This window comes from Tursiops truncatus, chromosome 1 (assembly GCF_011762595.2).
Source record: "Tursiops truncatus isolate mTurTru1 chromosome 1, mTurTru1.mat.Y, whole genome shotgun sequence".
Lineage (NCBI taxonomy): Eukaryota > Metazoa > Chordata > Mammalia > Artiodactyla > Delphinidae > Tursiops > Tursiops truncatus.
In genome coordinates, this window is record NC_047034.1 from 70769853 (window position 1) to 70787643 (window position 17791).

Below are 17791 nucleotides of genomic sequence, written 5' to 3' on the forward strand. Positions count from 1 at the left end.
TGTGGAAGTCCAGAAGAGGTAAATCCATAAAAACAGAAAGTAAATTAGTGGTTGCCAGGAGGTGGAGGAAGGGGAAATTGGGAGTGACTGCTTTCTTGTTGGGTTGATAGAAGTGTTCTGGAATTAGATAGTGGGGATGTTTGTACAACTCTGTGAATATACTAAAAACCACTGAATTGTATACTTTTTTTTTTAATATTTATTTATTTTCTTTATTTTTTTGGCTACGTCGGGTCTTAGTTGCGGCCTGCGGGATCTTTTTCGTTGACGTGCGTCGGCTCTTGGTTTTGGTGTGCGGGCTTAGTCGCCCCGTGGCATGTGGGATCTTAGTTCCCCGACCAGGGATCAAACCCGAGTCCCCTGCCTTGGAAGGCGGATTCTTTACCACTGGACCACCAGGGATGTCCCCTAAATTGTATACTTTAAAATGGCGAAGTTTATGTTATGTGAATTATATGTCGATAATAATTTTTAAAATATTTTTTAAATGCCATTAAAGCCCAAAAGAAGGATTAATTAATTATGCAGTGATCAGAGGAGGCTTCATGAGATGACATTCCAGTTGGGTTCAGTCTTTTTCACTCTGGAATGTGCTTTGGGCCTTCAATACCATGATGAGCTTGAAGTTTATTCTGAAAGCAGTGGGAATTGATCAAAGGATTTGAGTAGGGGAGTGATCATATCTTCAAATCAGTTTTCTTTAGAAAAGTGTGTTAAGTGGATTGACACATAAGAAAACTATCTCGGAGGCTGTTTCAGTAGATAAGAAATGATGAAAAAAAAGTTTAAAAATAAAGTTAATGAGAAATTTAAAAAAAAGAAAGAAATGATGACCGATTTAACAAGAACAGCAGGAGTAAGAACAGAAGGAGGGATGGCAATGTGAGACACATTGAATTCCCTCCATTCCCTGGCGGTCCAGGGGTTAGGACTCTGCGCCTCCACTGCAGGGGGCATGGGTTCGATCCCTGGTCGAGGAACTAAGATCCCTCATGCCACTCGGTGTGGCCAAAAGAAAAAAGAACAGAAAGGGTTGGCAATGGGAGACATCTCAGGGGTCAGGTCAGTAGAACATATCAACTGGAAGGGGGAGGTAAAGAAGAAGAAAGCAAAGATAGCCCCAAGTTTGTGTGCCTACATAGATGGTGATACCATTGATGGAGTGAGGCGGAAGAGAGGAGCAGGGTTTAGGGGAAAGGAGTGAAGATGATCTTTGGATGTACTGAGTTTAAGCACCCATGGGAGGTTCAGATAAAAAGATCATCCACCAGGCGCATGGAGATAACAAGGATGAACCTCAGGAGAAAAGATTGGGTTGAAATAGAGATTCGGGTGGCCTCAGCATACAGGTGGTAGTTGAAACTGGGGACTAGACGGTATCACCTAGGGCACCACTGCAGAAAAGAGGAGAGAGCTGAGGGCAGAATTTCGGAACATCCGTGCTTCTGTAGCACACCGCACCAACCTCTAACATCACACCAGTTGCTGTTGTATTTGTATTTTAATTATTTATTTGTCCTCCTCTATTGGGCTAAGTTCCTTAAAGGCCAGGACCATGCCCACATTTGCATATTCCTCCTGCACAGCTGGCACAGGGCCTGGTGTGTATCAGCTCCCTGTAAATGTTTGCAGGGCTGAAGGCTCACCTAGATTGAAGAGAGGAGGAGGGGGTAAAGCTGTGGTTGGGGAGAGGGGTGTGAGGTGACCCAAGACAGTGTTGAGTTAAGAAGTCAAAAGAGGATAGCATTTGGAGGAGGTGGGTGTTTAAAGAGGTCTGGAGAGATGAGGACTAAGAAGAGACCATTGGATTCAGCCTGTGGGTCATTTCCCCTTTGGAAGAGCGAGGTGATGAGCGGAACTCAGCTGTGTATGCTGAAGAGTGGCTGGAAGGCTACGAAGTCTGGGCTCTGCATAGAGACTCCTGTTTGGAAACATGTGGCTGTGAAAGGAAAGAGAAAAGACTGAGGCGGTGGCTTGAAGAATAATCAGACTTGATGGAAAAGGTTTTGTTGTAGTGGCTTGTTTTTGTTTTAAGACAGGAAACGAGCATTTTTGTAGGGTGAGGGGAAGGAGCCATTGGAAAGAGGAGACTTTGGAGATACGTGAACGATGCCCAGGAGGAGCCCGAGGCAGCTGGAGGCACTAACCTTGTGGAAGATTTAGACAGAGTTTCTATTCTGAGAAAGAGGGAAAGGGTGGCTGCAGATGCCTTGAAATGGAGTAAAGTTGGGAAAGTTCTTACCAGCCGATACTATCTGCAGAGACTAAGAGGAGGGTTGGGGGCTTGAGAGGCGTGGAGAAGATGAGACGGCAAGCATGGCCCCAGACGATCTTGGAGAAAATGTGCACCTGACGTCTTTATTTAACTACTTAACCCGCCAACTTCACTGAGCATTTCATTTGGTAGTAAAACGATAATAGCTGCCATGTATTCAGTCAAGTAATTATGCACCAGACATTCTGCTCAGCACTTTCCATACATAATCTCATTCAGAACGTACAGCCATCCCCAAAGGCAGGTACCGTCGTCTCCATTTGATCCATGAGGACGTAGTAAAGCTTGCCCAAGTCTACACAGCTAGTAAGCCAGAATTCAGAGCCAGGCCTCCCTGACTGCAAAGCCCAAGCCCTAAACACGCATGCTGTGCTCTGCCGTATGCTGGGAGGATGCTAGATAAGTCTCAGAGTGATTCCCAGCTACAGGGCTGGGGGACGGGGGTGCTTCTTCCTCTCATCTCCTGTGGTTCTCACTGTGTGTATGTTTCCTCCTTAGCACTTTTTTGTGTGTGCTGGTCTGGCCAGTCACTTAAATATCTAACCCTTCGGCAGCAGTCAAGGAAGACCTCATTTAGCAAGTAGGCCTTAAGAACAGGTCAGATTAGGACGGGCCTTTGTGTCATGTCTTCTTTCTCTAGTTGCCTCGTGTTCTTTTTCTCACCATTTATACCTCTTTCTGCTCCTGAGTGATGGTGAAATAACATGTATCTCCTAGGAGGCAGAGATCTCCTTTCTCTCCTCTTTGTTTTGGGATAACTGCCTACTCTCCCCACTGGTGAGTCGTCCATTCTCTACTAACCACTCCTCTGCCTTTTCCCTTCCTCCTTGTCCTCCTTGCCCCCCCCCCCCCGCCCCCCAGCGTATCTGTGAGGTGTATAGCCGGAACCCCGGCAGCCTGCTGGAAGAGCAGATCGAAGGCGCCCGGCGGCGAGTCACTCAGTTACAGCTGAAGATCCAGCAGGAGACTGGTGGCTTAGTGGTGAGTGATGATAGGCGTAGCTCTAGGAAGGGCACGTGCAGGTGGACGGAGGGGAGAATAAGGGAGAAATCTAGGACGGAGGCTTCCCGAGTCATACAGGACCGCAGGGCTGAGCCAGTGAGTGTTTAGTGTTTTACAAAGAAACAGGTCAGCAGTTCTTTATATAGCACCACAGAGACTGAGCACTGTCCTGACACTTGGGATCTCATAAAAAGAAATAGCCTGTTTCTTGCCCTCCAGCAGCTTACAGTTGCAATAGAAAGAAATAAATATGAAATAAATCAGACTGTCGGCTTTAATCTCCTAATTATCCATCCCCTTCTGGGTAGTTTCCTCATAGCTGATGTATATTCCGACACTAATTTTACTCAGTATTCATCTGGTAGCTTTTCCCATCACCTCTCCCTTCAGTAATGGGTCTTCTCAAAGAAGTACGAGCACTTTTAAAAGTCAGCCTAAGTAAAGGATCTCCAGTCAGTTGAGAGGGGTCTGTAGCAGTACTAACCACACTTTGTGGGAAATCCCAGAGAGGAGGCACTTCCTTATCTGTTCTAGTCAGGGACTTATTAATTAATAAGTATTAATTAGTGTCTTACTTCTCTCCGTCAGGCCTTAATTCTTTGGGTAAATAAGTAACTCTCCAAAAACTTTAAGATCTCCAAGAATAATATTTGCCAAAGCCAATAGAAAATTATTTGAGGATTATCTACTTTCTTTTTCAGAACATCCAGATCAAAAAAGTCTGGGAAACACAGGCTAATCAAATTTAAACTTTTATTTTCTGAAGGACTTCTCGGTATCACACGGTTGATAGGAGCTCAGGTTTAGGACTTAGACCGTCTGGATTCACCTCCCAGCTATAGTGCTCACCAGCTTTAAGACTCTTGGGCAAGTGACTTAACCCCTGGGAGCCTTGGTGTCCTCATTTATGAAATGGAGCTACGGCAGGATCTGCCTAGTAGTGGTATTGTCAGAATTAAAGGATGCCCTCAGCACGGGGCCAGTGCATGTTTGCTGCTGCCGCTGCCTCTGCGCTCGTGTGCTCTGTAAGTGGTTGAGTCTGAAACATTCAGCTTGGAATCTAGGGGTCTGAGCGCCAACCCTGGCTTTATAGTTTACCTGCTGTGTACCTTGGGCAAGTTACTTAAAACCTCTAAGCTTCTGTTTCCTCATTTATAACATGGGAGTACTATACCTGCCTCAGAGTTGTTGAAAAACTCAGTGAGATATAGACAAGAGTGCATCATAAACAGTAAAGCACTGGCAACATAATTCCCTCCACAAATGGCTGGTCAGCCCCAGTTCAGCGCCTGTCAGTCTTCAAAGATCTTTAGAGGCAGAGCTTTCCATCTGCTAGAGCTTTTCATACTCCTTGATAGTTCGGAAGTTCTTTCTGTGTCCAGCCCAACTAAGGCAATAGACGCTTTGAGGACCAGGGTGAGAAATCAAGTAAGTTTTTAGAATTTTGCTAATAGTAAAGCTCCCTTTTCACCATTAGGGGTCACCATTCTCCTCAAACTGTACAAATGAAGCACTAGCTCTTCCAAAGGGGCATTTTTCAGGCAATGAAGCAGAGAGGCCACTAATTGTAAGCAGATGTTATCTGCTGAGACTGAGGGAAGGGTTGATTGGAGGAAAACAGTAGGGGGAGAGGTTCACAGCATATGTCCGCCCTCCGGACCTTTCTTTTTTAGGACATACTTCCGCTATATGGTGACACCAGCCAGAGATCATCAGAAGGTGAGTCCCGTCAGCACGCCTTTTCTCTCTGGCACATCTCTAGTCTACATTGCTTATCTATTCTGTTGTCCCGTCCCTTTGGGGCAGATTCAGGGGGAAAAAATATAGTCCCTGCCTCTGAGAAATAGAATAATGAGAGAAAGCAGTACCAGTGACAGGGAACTTGGATACAACTTATTCAGTAGAAATGAGTGTATAACCAGTAGCCCTGGATAGATAAGTGCCAGGAAAATACTAGAATGATGGTGGTCCAGACAACAGCATGCCTACCAGCACCTAGCAGCTAGGAGCTCAAGAGATGCTGTCATAAGAGGAGATGGATGGGAACCAGAAGAGGGTTGGGATGAGCTGAGGGCTAGCACTCGTTGCAAGGTAGAGCTATGGAGGATTACTTTAGGAGGTGACACTGCCTGGGCTCAGGTGTACAGGTAGGTAAAAGCTAGGTGTAGAGGTTCTCGGGGAGTCGTGTAAGAGAGATGAAGGGAAACTGGGAAAGAACGGCAGGTGGCAGCTTCGCCCTCCTGCCCTGGGCACAGGTTCCCAGAATAAAGGCCCTTCTTTCCCCCAGGCCACAGCTCCTTCCTCACTGTGTAAACTCTTTTATCCTCAGGCCGACTCTCTCTGGATTCCCAGGAGGGGGACAGTGGCCTGGACTCTGGCACAGAGCGCTTTCCTTCCCTCGGCGAGGTGAGTGCCAAAGCGGGGGGAGCCCCTTTTAAAACCATACATTCAGTTTTCCTTCTCTGAACACGTAAAGGTTCTGTGCTCACTGCTTACACCAAGGCCTCTGGCCTGTCATCTGTGGCCCTCTGGTATAGTTCCAGTTCCAAGGGTTTTAGTCATTCTGCTCTGGGATCCAAAGAAAGGGGGTTCAGATGCATCCTGCACTCAAGATCAGCGAATCTGGCTTCTGTTTTATCATCGTCAACTCTGTAGTACAGAGTCGGGTGGAGAAAGAGGCCATGTCTTTAACTGTAGCAAGCCTTTTTTGAGTGTAAGGGAGCAGAGATGAAAATTCTCTAAAACAGTGACTGGACCAGAAACACATTGCCAGCTGGCTGCGAATAACACCATCTTGGAGTAAATACAATGAACCTGGCCTAATCGAGGTGGGGGGTGGTGGGGGGTGGGCAGCCTCTCTTTCTTTGTCACAGATTTTTCTGTACTTGAACAACTTATCTTTTCTGGAGTGGTCAGAAGAACTTCAGGCTTTGGCTTCAAAGGTTGTCTTCTAGGTGTTCTCCGTCTGCATATATTAATTGCAAATATAAACTTGCAATATAAAAATAAGAGTGAATAGAAGAAGTAATAATGGTGTGAGCAAAATACTTACTTAGCCAGCTTAATTAAATACATGAATAAGTAATTGAAAACATGTTTAAAACCTAATTTTAAATAATAGTTGGAATTTTATTTCTTTACTGCTCCTGTCTATTCGTGGGAAGATGATGAATGTACGTGGAAGGATCAGTATGTCAGAAAGACACCAAGAAGGGGGACGAGGGTCTTAAATAATCCACAGTTGACATTCCCCTGCGGGCTCCACATCTGGAAGCAATGCAGCCTAGTGGGCAGTGGGTTGAGACTGCCCAGGTTGCATCCGGGGAACACCACATTACTAACTATTCGACCTTCAGCAAGTCCCAGAACCTCTCCAAGTCTTAAGTTTCCTTGTGTGAGAAGTAGGAGGAATAATAGTTTCTACCTCAAAGGGCTGTTGTGAGCATTAAATGAGGTGATACATAACCAAGGGCTAGTATAATGTCAGGCACAGAGCAAGTACTGGACTTTTATTAGCCAACGAGCAGAGCCCTGAGGCTCTTCTGGATGAGGTTTTGTTTTTTTTTTTTTAATTTTTGGCTGCGTTTGGGCCTTCGTTGCTGCATTCAGGCTTTCTCTAGTTGCAGCGAGCGGGGGCTACTCTTCTTTGCGGTGTGTGGGCTTCTCACTGTGGTGGCTTCTTGTGTTGCAGAGCACAGACTCCAGGCACGCGGGCTCAGTAGTTGTGGCACACGGGCTTAGTTGCTCTGAGGCATGTGGGATCTTCCCGGACCAGGGCTCAAACCCGTGTCCCCTGCATTGGCAGGCGGATTCCTAACCACCGAGCCACCAGGGAAGTCCCTGGACGAGTTTTCTTCTCACAGAATTCTCTGTTCCTCTAGTCATTGGTGAATCGGAACTCAGTACTGTCAGACCCTGGGCCGGACAGTCCTCGAACCTCCCCTGTGATCATGGCCCGGGTGGCCCAGCACCACAGGCGGCAGGGCTCGGATGCATTGGTTCCCCCCAGCTGTGACCAGGTGAGTGATCAGAGCCACCGTGCGCTTTTGCTTTCCCTGTTTTCAGAACTGGGTTACCCATACGTGGCCTTGAATGATCAGACTAAACCCTGTTTTGAGATAGACACTAGAGGACAAAGAGTAAAGGAAGAACATGGTTTAAATGCATACATGGAAGTAAGGCTATCTCAGTTTCTGGGTTAAGAGTCCGTGAATGCATCTGTAGGGAAGTGATGTCCAAGGAGCAGATCGCTGGTCTTTCTCTTAATGTCTGTATAGAATGGGAAATAGGTTGGTTCAGTGTTTCTCCAGAACACTAATTTTCAATCTTCTCTTTCTTTAGCAAAGTCCTTTTCTTGAGCAAAATATTATTTGACACCCTAATAGAGAAAACAAATAAATGCTCAGCTATCTGGGACTTTTCCTAATCAATCTCCCCACCTCGGCCCCCACCTCAGGGGCACTTCTCCAGAGCCCTAAGGTTCTGCAAAGCCTGATTTGAAAGCCACTGCTTTCAAGGGTAGAACTAGGTCCAGGGGAGATTTCAGGAAGACAGTTTTTGGCTCCATACAAAAAGCTTGCAAAGAACCTGAGCTATCAGACAATGGAATGGGCTGACTTGAGAGCCCGGGAATTGCCTGTCATTGTTCAGGCAGAGGTTAGGTCATTCCTTGTTAGAGACAGTGGCAAGAAAGCTCCGAGTTTTGTAAAGCAGTGTTTCTTAAAATTCATCTGCTACCACCATAATTTTTTTTCCATATCCTCATACCAACTATATAATGTTACTTAATATTTTTCTTTAAGCTAACTCACTTTTTAAAACTTAAATTTTTTTTAAAGGAAATTTGCCATTATATTAAAACCAACATCATACGCCGTTTGATGCGCTAGTTCTCCCCATAGGATAAGAGTTTAGTTACTTTCAGATCTTGGAGGGGGAAAGGCAGGGAAGTGGATCTCACATGTATTAAAATGCCTAGTGTACCAGCTGCTGTGCTAGATCTTTTAGGAACAAATCTCATTTAATTCTTACCACCAGAAAAGGAGATAGGCATTAGAACCTTCATTCAGTGAGAAAACTGAGGCAGAGACAGGCTAAGGGACCATTCAAGGACTCAGCTTGCTAATGGCAGCATCAGACTAGAACTTAGTTTTCCTGAGCCCCAGTGCAGGGCTGCCTCCTGTCCTAGATGCTCTTTGATCACCCCTCCCACTCCTCCACCACCACCACCACCACTCCCCCTTAGTAGTACTATAGGGCCAAGGTCAGGCTGCCAGGCAGGGTCAGGTGCACATGGTGTTCTCTTTTTTTTTTTTTTTTTTTTTTTTTTGGTTTTTGGTTTTTGGGTTTTTTTTTGCAGTACGCAGGCCTCTCACTGTTGTGGCCTCTCCCGTTGCAGAGCACAGGCTCCGGACGCGCAGGCTCAGCGGCCATGGCTCACGGGCCCAGCCGCTCCGCGGCACGTGGGATCTTCCCGGACTGGGGCATGAACCGTGTCCCCTGCATCGGCAGGCGGACTCTCAACCACTGTGCCACCAGGGAAGCCCCCACATGGTGTTCTTAAGGGAGGTTTTCATTTAGGTGGCTAATAGAAGCAGGTGTAGAGTAATTGGTCTTGGAGTCCTTTTCCTCCTTCTCTGAATTTGTTTCAACTTCTGAAAACTATTTAAATTGTTATTTTTGAGTGATAAGAGCAAATATAGTATAGTTCCAGTTTCTTAATAATAATCTGTGTTAGTAAGAGCAAAGGTGGAAACCTGTACTATCCATGAAACTTGCAGCAGCTGGGGGATGGAATCATAGGGAATTCGAACTTTGTTATGTAATTCTGCAATGTTTGATTTTCTTATGATAAACATATTCTGCTTTTGCAATCAGAAAAACTGTATGTTTGTAAAGACTTTAAAAAAATAAATCCTCCCGCCCAAACAAGCAACAACCTAGTGCTTTCAGGTTTCACTAGAGAGCCAAGCAGAGACAGAAGTGATCACCCCACACCCCCTGGGCATCCTGGATCCCAAGGGATTCAGAGACTAAGGTGTTAGGGGAGAGGAGGATACTCAGGATGCGTCTGAGGAATTCAGGTCCAGCGCATCAGGCCTGACTCTGCAACTTCCAGCATGCCATTATAAGTGGGTGCTAGACTCTGATCTCTGAGATGCATCCTGGGTCTCTCGAGTTCTATACTCAGTCATTCTGAGCACAGAGTCTGTAAATACCCAGGAGAACAAAAATGAGTGAGGTGTGTCAGGGAGGAACCGTCAGGAAAAGCCCCTTGAGGAGGTGGAATAGGAGGCTGTCTTGGGCCTGAGAAAAAGTGGGCATGAGAAGTGCCTCCTCCAGATGGGTTCCAGAGCAATAGTCCTCGATGAGGAATCACTGAAAATGGGGTAGAGTGAATTGAGTGAAAAATATAGTTGGTAGGGAATCTTTGAAAGCTCAAGGAACCTTTAGGAGAAAGACTTGTCCAATGAAGCGTCTCAAACGTTTATACAGTATGAACTCTCTCATCAGACCTAATCGATGGCATAAGGGGGAAAGAGAGAAAGCCAAGCTGAGAAGCTTGGATTTTAGACTGGAAATGGGGAATCTACCATAGGTTCTTGAGCAGGCAGGGAAGATGATGGAGACGGTGTTGGAGAAGGCAAAGCTCCATTCCCTTTTGCTCAAGGAGGCAGAGATGGACCACAAAGCTCTCCTCCAGCAGGGGTAGAGGGCACACCGTAACTGTAAAGGAGCGCTGTGGAAGACACTAGGTTTGGAGGGCGTGTTTTTGGGATGGGGGGCGGTCTGTTGAGGAGAACAACAGAGCCCCCGCCCACCAGTCCAGCAGAAGCTCTAGGTTCTTATTTTGTGGGCTGACACTCCCTCCTCAGATCTTTCACAAACAGGAAGAGAGCACTTTCTCTCACTTCCCATCTTCATACGTCATGTGACCAGGCTGCTCTGAGTCTGCCCTGCCCCACCCAGAAGCAGTTGCCTTCTTGCAAGTGGAAATCATTCTTTCTGTTCTCTGAGATTTGGGGGGTGGTAGTGAGATGCCGGTGTTTACCAGCCCCGTGTGGCCTTCCACTTCAGTGCCATGCTGTCACTAACCAAACTCCACTGAGGGGGCTGGATCCCTGTCCTCTGACCTCTCATCTCTACAACTCGACTCTCTCCCCCAGGCTGTAGATCAAAGCCCAAAGCCTTTAATTATTGGCCCAGAGGAAGATTATGACCCGGGTTATTTCAACAACGAGGTAACAGTTTCCTGATTTTCTCCTTTCCTCATTCTCTTTCGTACCTGCTGCTCTGGACTAGAAGCGCTTGGACTGGCACCAGCTGTGAGGGAGCGTACGGGAGGGGCCGCGCTTATCAGCCCTGGCAGGCAGGGAGCATGGGGGCTGAGCTGGGGCAGGCAGTGCTTCTCTGCCCCCCAGCCCTGCCTGTCCTTCTGCCTTCCAGAGCGACATCATATTCCAGGACTTTGAGAAACTTAAGTCACGGCCGGCTCACCTGGGGGTTTTTCTACGGTACATCTTCTCTCAGGCGGACCCCAGTCCACTGGTAAGTCGCAAGTATCTGTCTCGATTGAGTACCTGCTTGTGCTTGGCCTCTGTCCCTGCTGTCTAGATGTCATAAGTCAGACCCATGGGCGTGGTCAGGCATCTCGAGGACAGAGACAAAACAGAAAAGAAGGTGCAACCTAGGTGGAAGGGATTCTTCACTGCTAACTGCATCGGTAGCACAGGGAGGAACAGGAGAGCTGGGCCAAGAAAGCTGTCGTTCTGGGTCTGCTTGGAGGAGATGGTCTTTCTAGGTTTTTGGAATGAAGGTGGATACAGACTGACAGTGGGGAGTTGAGAGAGCAGCCCTTTGCAAGTATACAGTGTTACTGCAAGAAAGCTTGGCAGAGGGGGAAGGTGGTAAAAGGTCTTCAGTCTGAAGGTGATGACAAGGAAGATCGTGACGGGATGGAGGTCGGGGTGCTCTGCGACAGTGCCCAGAGCCAGCAGCCTTGCCAGTTTCTGTCGTTCTGCTCAGCTGCTTAGGAAGGGGGATGAAGGAGAGAGGCTGCTGTCATGTTCTCCAGAATAAACTTGTTGCCCGTGGCATGCACTGCGGCTCTTCCTTTCCGGGGCTACCACTGTTAGAAGCCAGAGTCAGCATCCGTTTGCTCAACAGGTGTTCAGTGAACACCTGCGTGTACATCCCAAGCGCTGGTATCTCAGAAGCATTCCTGAATGAAGACGAGGCCCAGCACAAAGAGAAATAACACCTGAACCCTTTAAAACAACAGATAAACAAGTACAAGACAAAATGTCAAGTGTGGAGAGGATACAGCGTTGAGGAGAGATTGCGTTGGGGGAATGTGTGTGCGCGCGCCAAGGGGTGGGGATGACTTGCCACAGGTTTCTGAAACGTGCTAAGCCAGGGTTTCTCAACCTCAGCACCACTGACCTTTGGAATTCTTTGTTGTGCGGTGCTGTCGTGTGCACGGCAGGATCTTTAGCTGCATCACTGGACTCCACCCAGTAGATGCCAGTAGCACCTCTCCAGATATAAATCAAAAATGCCTCCAGACATTACTAGCTGTCCCCTGGAGGGCAAAAGCACTCCTGGTTGAGAATCGCTGCTCTAATCCATTTTCTCTCTCCCAGCTTTTTTACTTGTGTGCAGAAGTTTATCAGCAAACAAACCCCAAGGATTCCCGAAGCTTGGGAAAAGACATCTGGAATATTTTCCTAGAGAAAAATGCGGTAAGGCAGTCATAGACTGGATTACAATTTTCAATTTTATTATATTGTTTGACCATTCAGAGGCAGAGGAAAAACTAAGCAAAACACTCAGGCCGAGTGGAGACAGTGTTTTTTGGTTTTGGGTTTTTTTTAATATTTATTTTATTTTTATGGCTGCATCTGGTCTTAGTCGCGGCACATGGGATCTTCACTGAGGCATGCGGGATCTTTTGTTGCGACGTGCGGGCTCTTTGTTGCTGTGCGTGGGCTTCTCTCTAGTTGTGGCGGGTGGGTTTTCTCTCTCTAGTTGAGGCGTGCGAGCTCGGTAGTTGTGGCACGCGGGATTAGTTGCCCCACGGCATGTGGGATCTTAGTTCCCCGACCAGGGGTCGAACCCACGTCCCCTGCGTTGGGAGGCGGATTTTTTACCACTGGACTACCAGGGAGGTCCCTGGAGACAGGTTCCTAAAGAGGATTCCTGGATTCTGTTCCTAGCTCCACTCTAAAGACTGATCTCCTCTCTGGACCTCTTTTGCCCACATGTAGCAAGGTAGAGTGCACATTGCCTCTCTCTGAAATGTTTGGAGAAAAAGAACTGGCACCAAGTCCTAATTACTCTCCCCCGGATCAATGCCCTGGTTCCCTTCAACTCTCCTTGCCTTGCCCGTCCCTGGGATGCAGAAACAGAGGCCCAGAGACATCAGATGATAGAAATCAGTGAGCCAAGAGGCGAGCCCAGATTTCTGAAGTTCAGCCTGATGTGCTCTTACTGCCCCGAGGCAGGGTTCAGAGGGAGGGGACCCCAGAGTGTCTGGGGTGGATGAGCACGCTGCATCTGGACACAGCTCCCAGGGATGTGTCAGGGATCCCCCCGGTGGCAGCACCTCGGCCTGCAGAGGGCAGTTCCCATCTTCGACTTCCTAATCTGATCAACTAAACTAATTCCAAAATGACTTTATTCACCTGGCAGTAAGCTACTAGGACTAATGAGACTGGGGAATAAACGGCTTTTCCCCAGGATTTTTATTTTTGTCCCCTTCAGTGGGTCTTGAGTAAGGAGGTTAGAGCTGCCCGTTGTTCCCTGTTGGCTGTTACGGAACCGCCGCAATGTCCAGCTGGTAGGTAGCCATAAAGCAAAGGCCAGGCGCTGTGCTCACTGGAAGCCTTGGTAACATGAGGCCAGTTTTCCCTTGGGAGTGAAGGAGCGGGGAAGCCCATCAAATCGCCTCATCAAGATTTCTCCCATGCTACTAAATTGGTACCAGTCCACTTTTGGGAACCTCTCCATTCCATGCCTCTTGACGTCCTTGAAATAAGAGTGGGAAGAGTACAGGTGCCACCCTCGGAGTAGAGTCCCAGCTTGCCTTGCCACCTCAGATTCCACTTCTCAAATCCCGAGCCTAGAATTCAGCTGGAGAGAGGTGAATGGAGGGTAGGGTAGTGTAGGGAAAGGGGGAGAGAAGCTAGTGTTCTGGAGCCCTCCTTGCCTCTGCACAGTATCTCCCACATCCCCCGGGGTGTGTGGATCTCACCACTTCTGCCCCCACCCTTCTGTCTTTTAGCCTCTGAGAGTGAAGGTCCCAGAGATGTTACAGGCTGAAATTGGTAAGTTGGCTCCTAGGACGGTTAGTCTCCTCTTGGTGTCCGCCTTGCTGTGCTGGGCCCTCGGGAAGGGGCGGGGGGTCGGGGGGACATAGTCCCTGCCTTGGGCAGCTGTTCTCAGATAGGGGGAAATAGGGACAGTTCCTCCAGAACTCCTCGCGGTAGCTTATGGACAAGCACAGACAGAACGGACCCTGCCTGGGAGCTTGTCGCGGGGAGACAAGGCTTGGTTAGGAGAGCGGGGTCGTTCCTACCAACCTTCCATGTGACCTCTCTGGGCCTCAGTCGGCTCATCTGTACAAAGAGGAAATTGGATTCCTAAGCCTGGTCGAGCATCAGGATCCCTTGGGGAATTCTTCTTTAAAAATACAGAAACCAGTGCCTCACTCCACCCCACCTGAGAGTCAGGATCTCTGGAGTATTTTTGTTCTTTTGGTTTCGTTTGCGTGAGTTCCTCAACTCACACAGAGTGAGGAGGCAGGGAACGAGGCAGTTGCTCTGCTCCCGTCTCACTCTCAAGCCACGACTAGAAGAGCTGAGGAAGGTGGTAGAAAGAGGATGTTAGTCTGAGAGGCTAATCATGGGAGCTTTCTAGACGTAATAGTTTGAAGCTGCCTTGGAAAAGAGGCACTTTACAGGCCCAGATGATAGGAAAGCTTATGGGCACAGGCAGAGGGTGAATGTAGGGACAGGAGAGACACCTTCCAGTTTCCGGTGGGGAGTTGGGTTTCCTTGCCTTTTTCAGCCTTGTGAGCTGTCCCTGGGTCAGTGGAAGAAGAATGAGCCTCTCAGAGGTTTGCACATGATGTCAGAGGGCAGCAGAGTCTGGACACATCCAGAGAGGGACTTTAATATTTCCCCACTTAATGGAGTGTAGAACACCCTGAAAATGTTTTTGTCCTTGCCTCGGGACTTGGATGCCAGGATTCCAGTCCTGAATTCAGGAATGACCTGGTAGGTCCAGGCCTCCACTTCCCTTGGTTAACAGGAGGGCAGAAAGCCAGCTTTCCCTCGCGGTACCCCAGGGAGCTAAGAGGCTTGAAGATGCTCAGCAGATATAACCTCCTCCTCTTGACATCCCTCCCCTATCTGTCTCCCCTCGGCTCCCACCGCAGACCTGCGCCTGCGGAATGGTGAGGACGTGCGCGCTGTTCTCTGTGAGGCTCAGGAGGCAGCCATGCCAGAGATCCAGGAGCAGATCCATGACTACAGGTGCCCGGCGCCCCCCCTCCTGCTCTCTCCCCTGCCTCCTCGCCCGTTTTCTTTCCCCTGCGGTGTATGTGCGTCTCTTGTGATGTGTGTATGTGTGCCTCACTCTCTGTCCAGCAATGATGTACATGTGTTTCTTTCTCTGTGTGTCTCTCTGGCTCAGAACAAAGCGCACTCTGGGGCTGGGAAGCCTGTATGGTGAAAACGACCTGCTGGACCTGGATGGAGACCCTCTCCGCGAGCGCCAGGTGGCAGAGAAGCAGCTGGCTGCCCTAGGAGACATTTTGTGAGTCTCCGATCCACTTCTACCCCCGAACATGCTGCACAGATTGACGTTTTGTGGGTCTGTTTCCCAACCTCTCCCCCTCTTCCACTGCTTGCCTGATCCGTCTTCCCCTGAAAGATGGGAAGAGTCCAGCCCTCTTGCTTCATTTCTCAGGCTGGGGCTGCAGGAATTTCAAGGGAGTTGCAGAGCCTGGGGCTCCTGACAGTAATTTGGTGATTATGACAAACCACGGGCTCCAGGAACGCAGGGAGCTTTCTGCTTCCCCTCCCTAGCCTCTTCTTGACGGGTCTCCCTTTTTGCTCTAAGGTCATATCTGATGCTGAGTGTGAGAACCACGCTGTGATTCTCCAGGGAATAAAGTTCCTTCAGGAGGCAGGTGGCTCATGGGAAATTGGGCTCTTTTTAACTAATCACATCAGAGGACTAGCCTAACTAAACTTATTAAGGAACTTCTGGCACAGCTGCTGTGGTTGCATCTCTCCAGTCTTATTTTCTAAAAGTGTCCCAGGTGCCTGGGATGACTTTGTAGGGACACTTGCAGGCTTAGAGGTAGATTTTTCACCCCAGTACTTCTTTCCACTCAATAGTTGTATGACTTTTTTTTTTTTGGCTGCGCTGCGAGGCATGTGGGATCTTAGTTCCCTGACCAGGGATCAAACCTGTGCCCCCTGCAGTGGAAGCGCAGAGTCCTAACCACGGGACTGCCAGGGAAGTCCCGAGTAGTTGTGTGACCTTGATCAAGCTATGTCATCTACCTTGGTCTCATCTAAAATGACAGAGATTGGGCTAGATGATCTCGATAGTCTCTACTAACAGTGATATTTCAATCCAGCAAATTTCTGTGGAGTCCCCACTGACGCTAAGCAGTGTTCTAGCTCCTGGATGCATTAATAAACAAACAGCAGTGCTTGTGGGGCTTATGTTATCGTGGGAAGAGAAAGCAGTATGTAATAAATAAGTAAGTTATATACTATGTTAGAAAATAAGGCTGGGGGGTGGGGGGGAATAGAGCAGGCTGAGGGGAGTCAGGAGCACCTGAGCTAGTGGGTTGCAATTTCAAATAGAGCCTCATCCAGAAAGTTACATTTGGGCAACTGAAGAAAGTGAGGGAGTCATCCTTGGACATATCCTGGGGGAAGAGCATCCCAGGCAGAGGGAACAGCCAGGGCAAAGTAGGAATGTGCTTGACGTATTTGAGGAACCGTAGGAGACCAGTGTGGCCAGAGAAGATTGAGAAGCTCAGTGCTGAATCAGAGAGGTAACAGAAAGAGCAGCCTTGCAGAGCCTGTGGACTGTTTTAAGGTCTTTAGTTTTTTTCTCTCAGTGAATGAGGAGCCACTGGAGCTGTGAGAGACTCGAGGGTGGGTGGAGGGTGGTGAGAGAACAAGGAGGGGTTCGAAACAGGGAGATCAGTTACGGGAACCCACGCTCCGACCAGAGAATTGGCGATGGAGGGTGTGAAGAGAGGTCAGCTCCAAGTATATTTTGACAGTAGAACCAACAGGAGGATTTCCTAAAAATTGATGTATAGGATGTGAGAGAAAGGAAAACCAAGGAAGACTCCACAGTTCTTACCTAAACCACTAAAAGGACAAAGGTGCCATCAGTCTAGTTAGGGACAGTCGTGTGAGGGACAGTTTTGTGGTAGAAAACCGGAAGCTCAGTCTCGGACATGTCAAAATCTGAGATCTTTAGACATCAAACTGAAGATTTGAGTAGACAACTGCATAGATGAATCTGGCATTTGACAAGAGATCCGGGGTGAGATGAGACCAGATGAGGTCCCACAGGGAGGGTATATTCTTTGAAAACAACCCTCTGGCCCTCAGCCAAACCCGGAATCTTTCTGGGCCTTAGTTTCCCTAGGAGTCAGATGGCACTAATCACCCCGACCGTGCCAGGGATGGCGGCAAATCCTGACCAAGCCTATTCTGAGGTCATAGGCACCACAGAGTTCTGTGGGGTTTTAACGGACAGCACAGGCACCCTGCTTATAAAGGCTTCTATTTAAAAGAAGGAAGTGCTAGCCTCATTAAATGGAGATATGGGACCTATTATTTTGAGTAATAAATTATACGTGTAAATATTATACGTGTAAATAGCTTAGAATAGTGCCTGGCCCGTAGTGAGCACGCAGTATTAGTTGCTGTTACCATTAACCTCTTTTAAATAGGTTCCTCTGAATCAGGTCTCAAGGTATTATCTCTACGCCCTCATCTTCTTTCCTCTTGCCTCAGTGTCAGCCCAACCCTTCTAATTTAGTTCTAGGTGGACACAAAGAGGAGCCTTTTCCTCCGTGGTAGCTTCAGAGGCTGAAACAGATACCAAGCGAGAAGCTGTATTTGCCTCATTCCCCTTCCTTTTAGCTGGCTAAGGACACCATCATCACCATTACTCTGTGCTAATTGAGCCCCTCGGAGGAATGAGAACCCTCACCTCCTGAGCCCCAAGCTGGCTCCAGAGCTGAGACCAGGAGTCTGAGTCTGACCTTTTATCATCCTCCTCCCTTTCCTCACCCGCTCCCTTCCTCTAGGAAAGAACTTACCCTCCTCCCAGTATTGCACAGGCGGACGAGCCTCTGCCTTTGCAGTCTGAGTCATCTGTTCTTTTCTTTTGTTCCAGGTCCAAATACGAGGAAGACAGGAGGTAAGTGAGTCTGTGCGGTTGAATCAAGGTGGGAAGGAGTGGGGTTGAGCT

At 48.3% G+C, this 17791-nt stretch overlaps 1 protein-coding gene across 13 annotated transcripts in view; it reads left to right on the forward strand.

Annotated features, from left to right (window-relative positions):
* Window positions 1–17791, forward strand: part of ARHGEF11 (Rho guanine nucleotide exchange factor 11) — a 112794-nt gene that overhangs the window by 73177 nt on the left and 21826 nt on the right. For 9 of the 13 annotated variants that reach the window (XM_073805888.1, XM_033856923.2, XM_033856955.2 and 6 more), the window contains 11 exons: window positions 3137–3256; window positions 4951–4996; window positions 5607–5683; window positions 7159–7296; window positions 10444–10518; window positions 10724–10825; window positions 11920–12018; window positions 13560–13602; window positions 14715–14811; window positions 14972–15094; window positions 17717–17740. In XM_073805888.1, coding sequence (XP_073661989.1) covers window positions 3137–3256; window positions 4951–4996; window positions 5607–5683; window positions 7159–7296; window positions 10444–10518; window positions 10724–10825; window positions 11920–12018; window positions 13560–13602; window positions 14715–14811; window positions 14972–15094; window positions 17717–17740 — 944 coding nt within the window. Of the gene's footprint in view, window positions 1–3136; window positions 3257–4950; window positions 4997–5606; window positions 5684–7140; window positions 7297–10443; window positions 10519–10723; window positions 10826–11919; window positions 12019–13559; window positions 13603–14714; window positions 14812–14971; window positions 15095–17716; window positions 17741–17791 lie in introns of those variants that run through there. The other 4 variants (XM_033856951.2, XM_073805904.1, XM_033856947.2 and 1 more) reach the window with 3 other exon arrangements.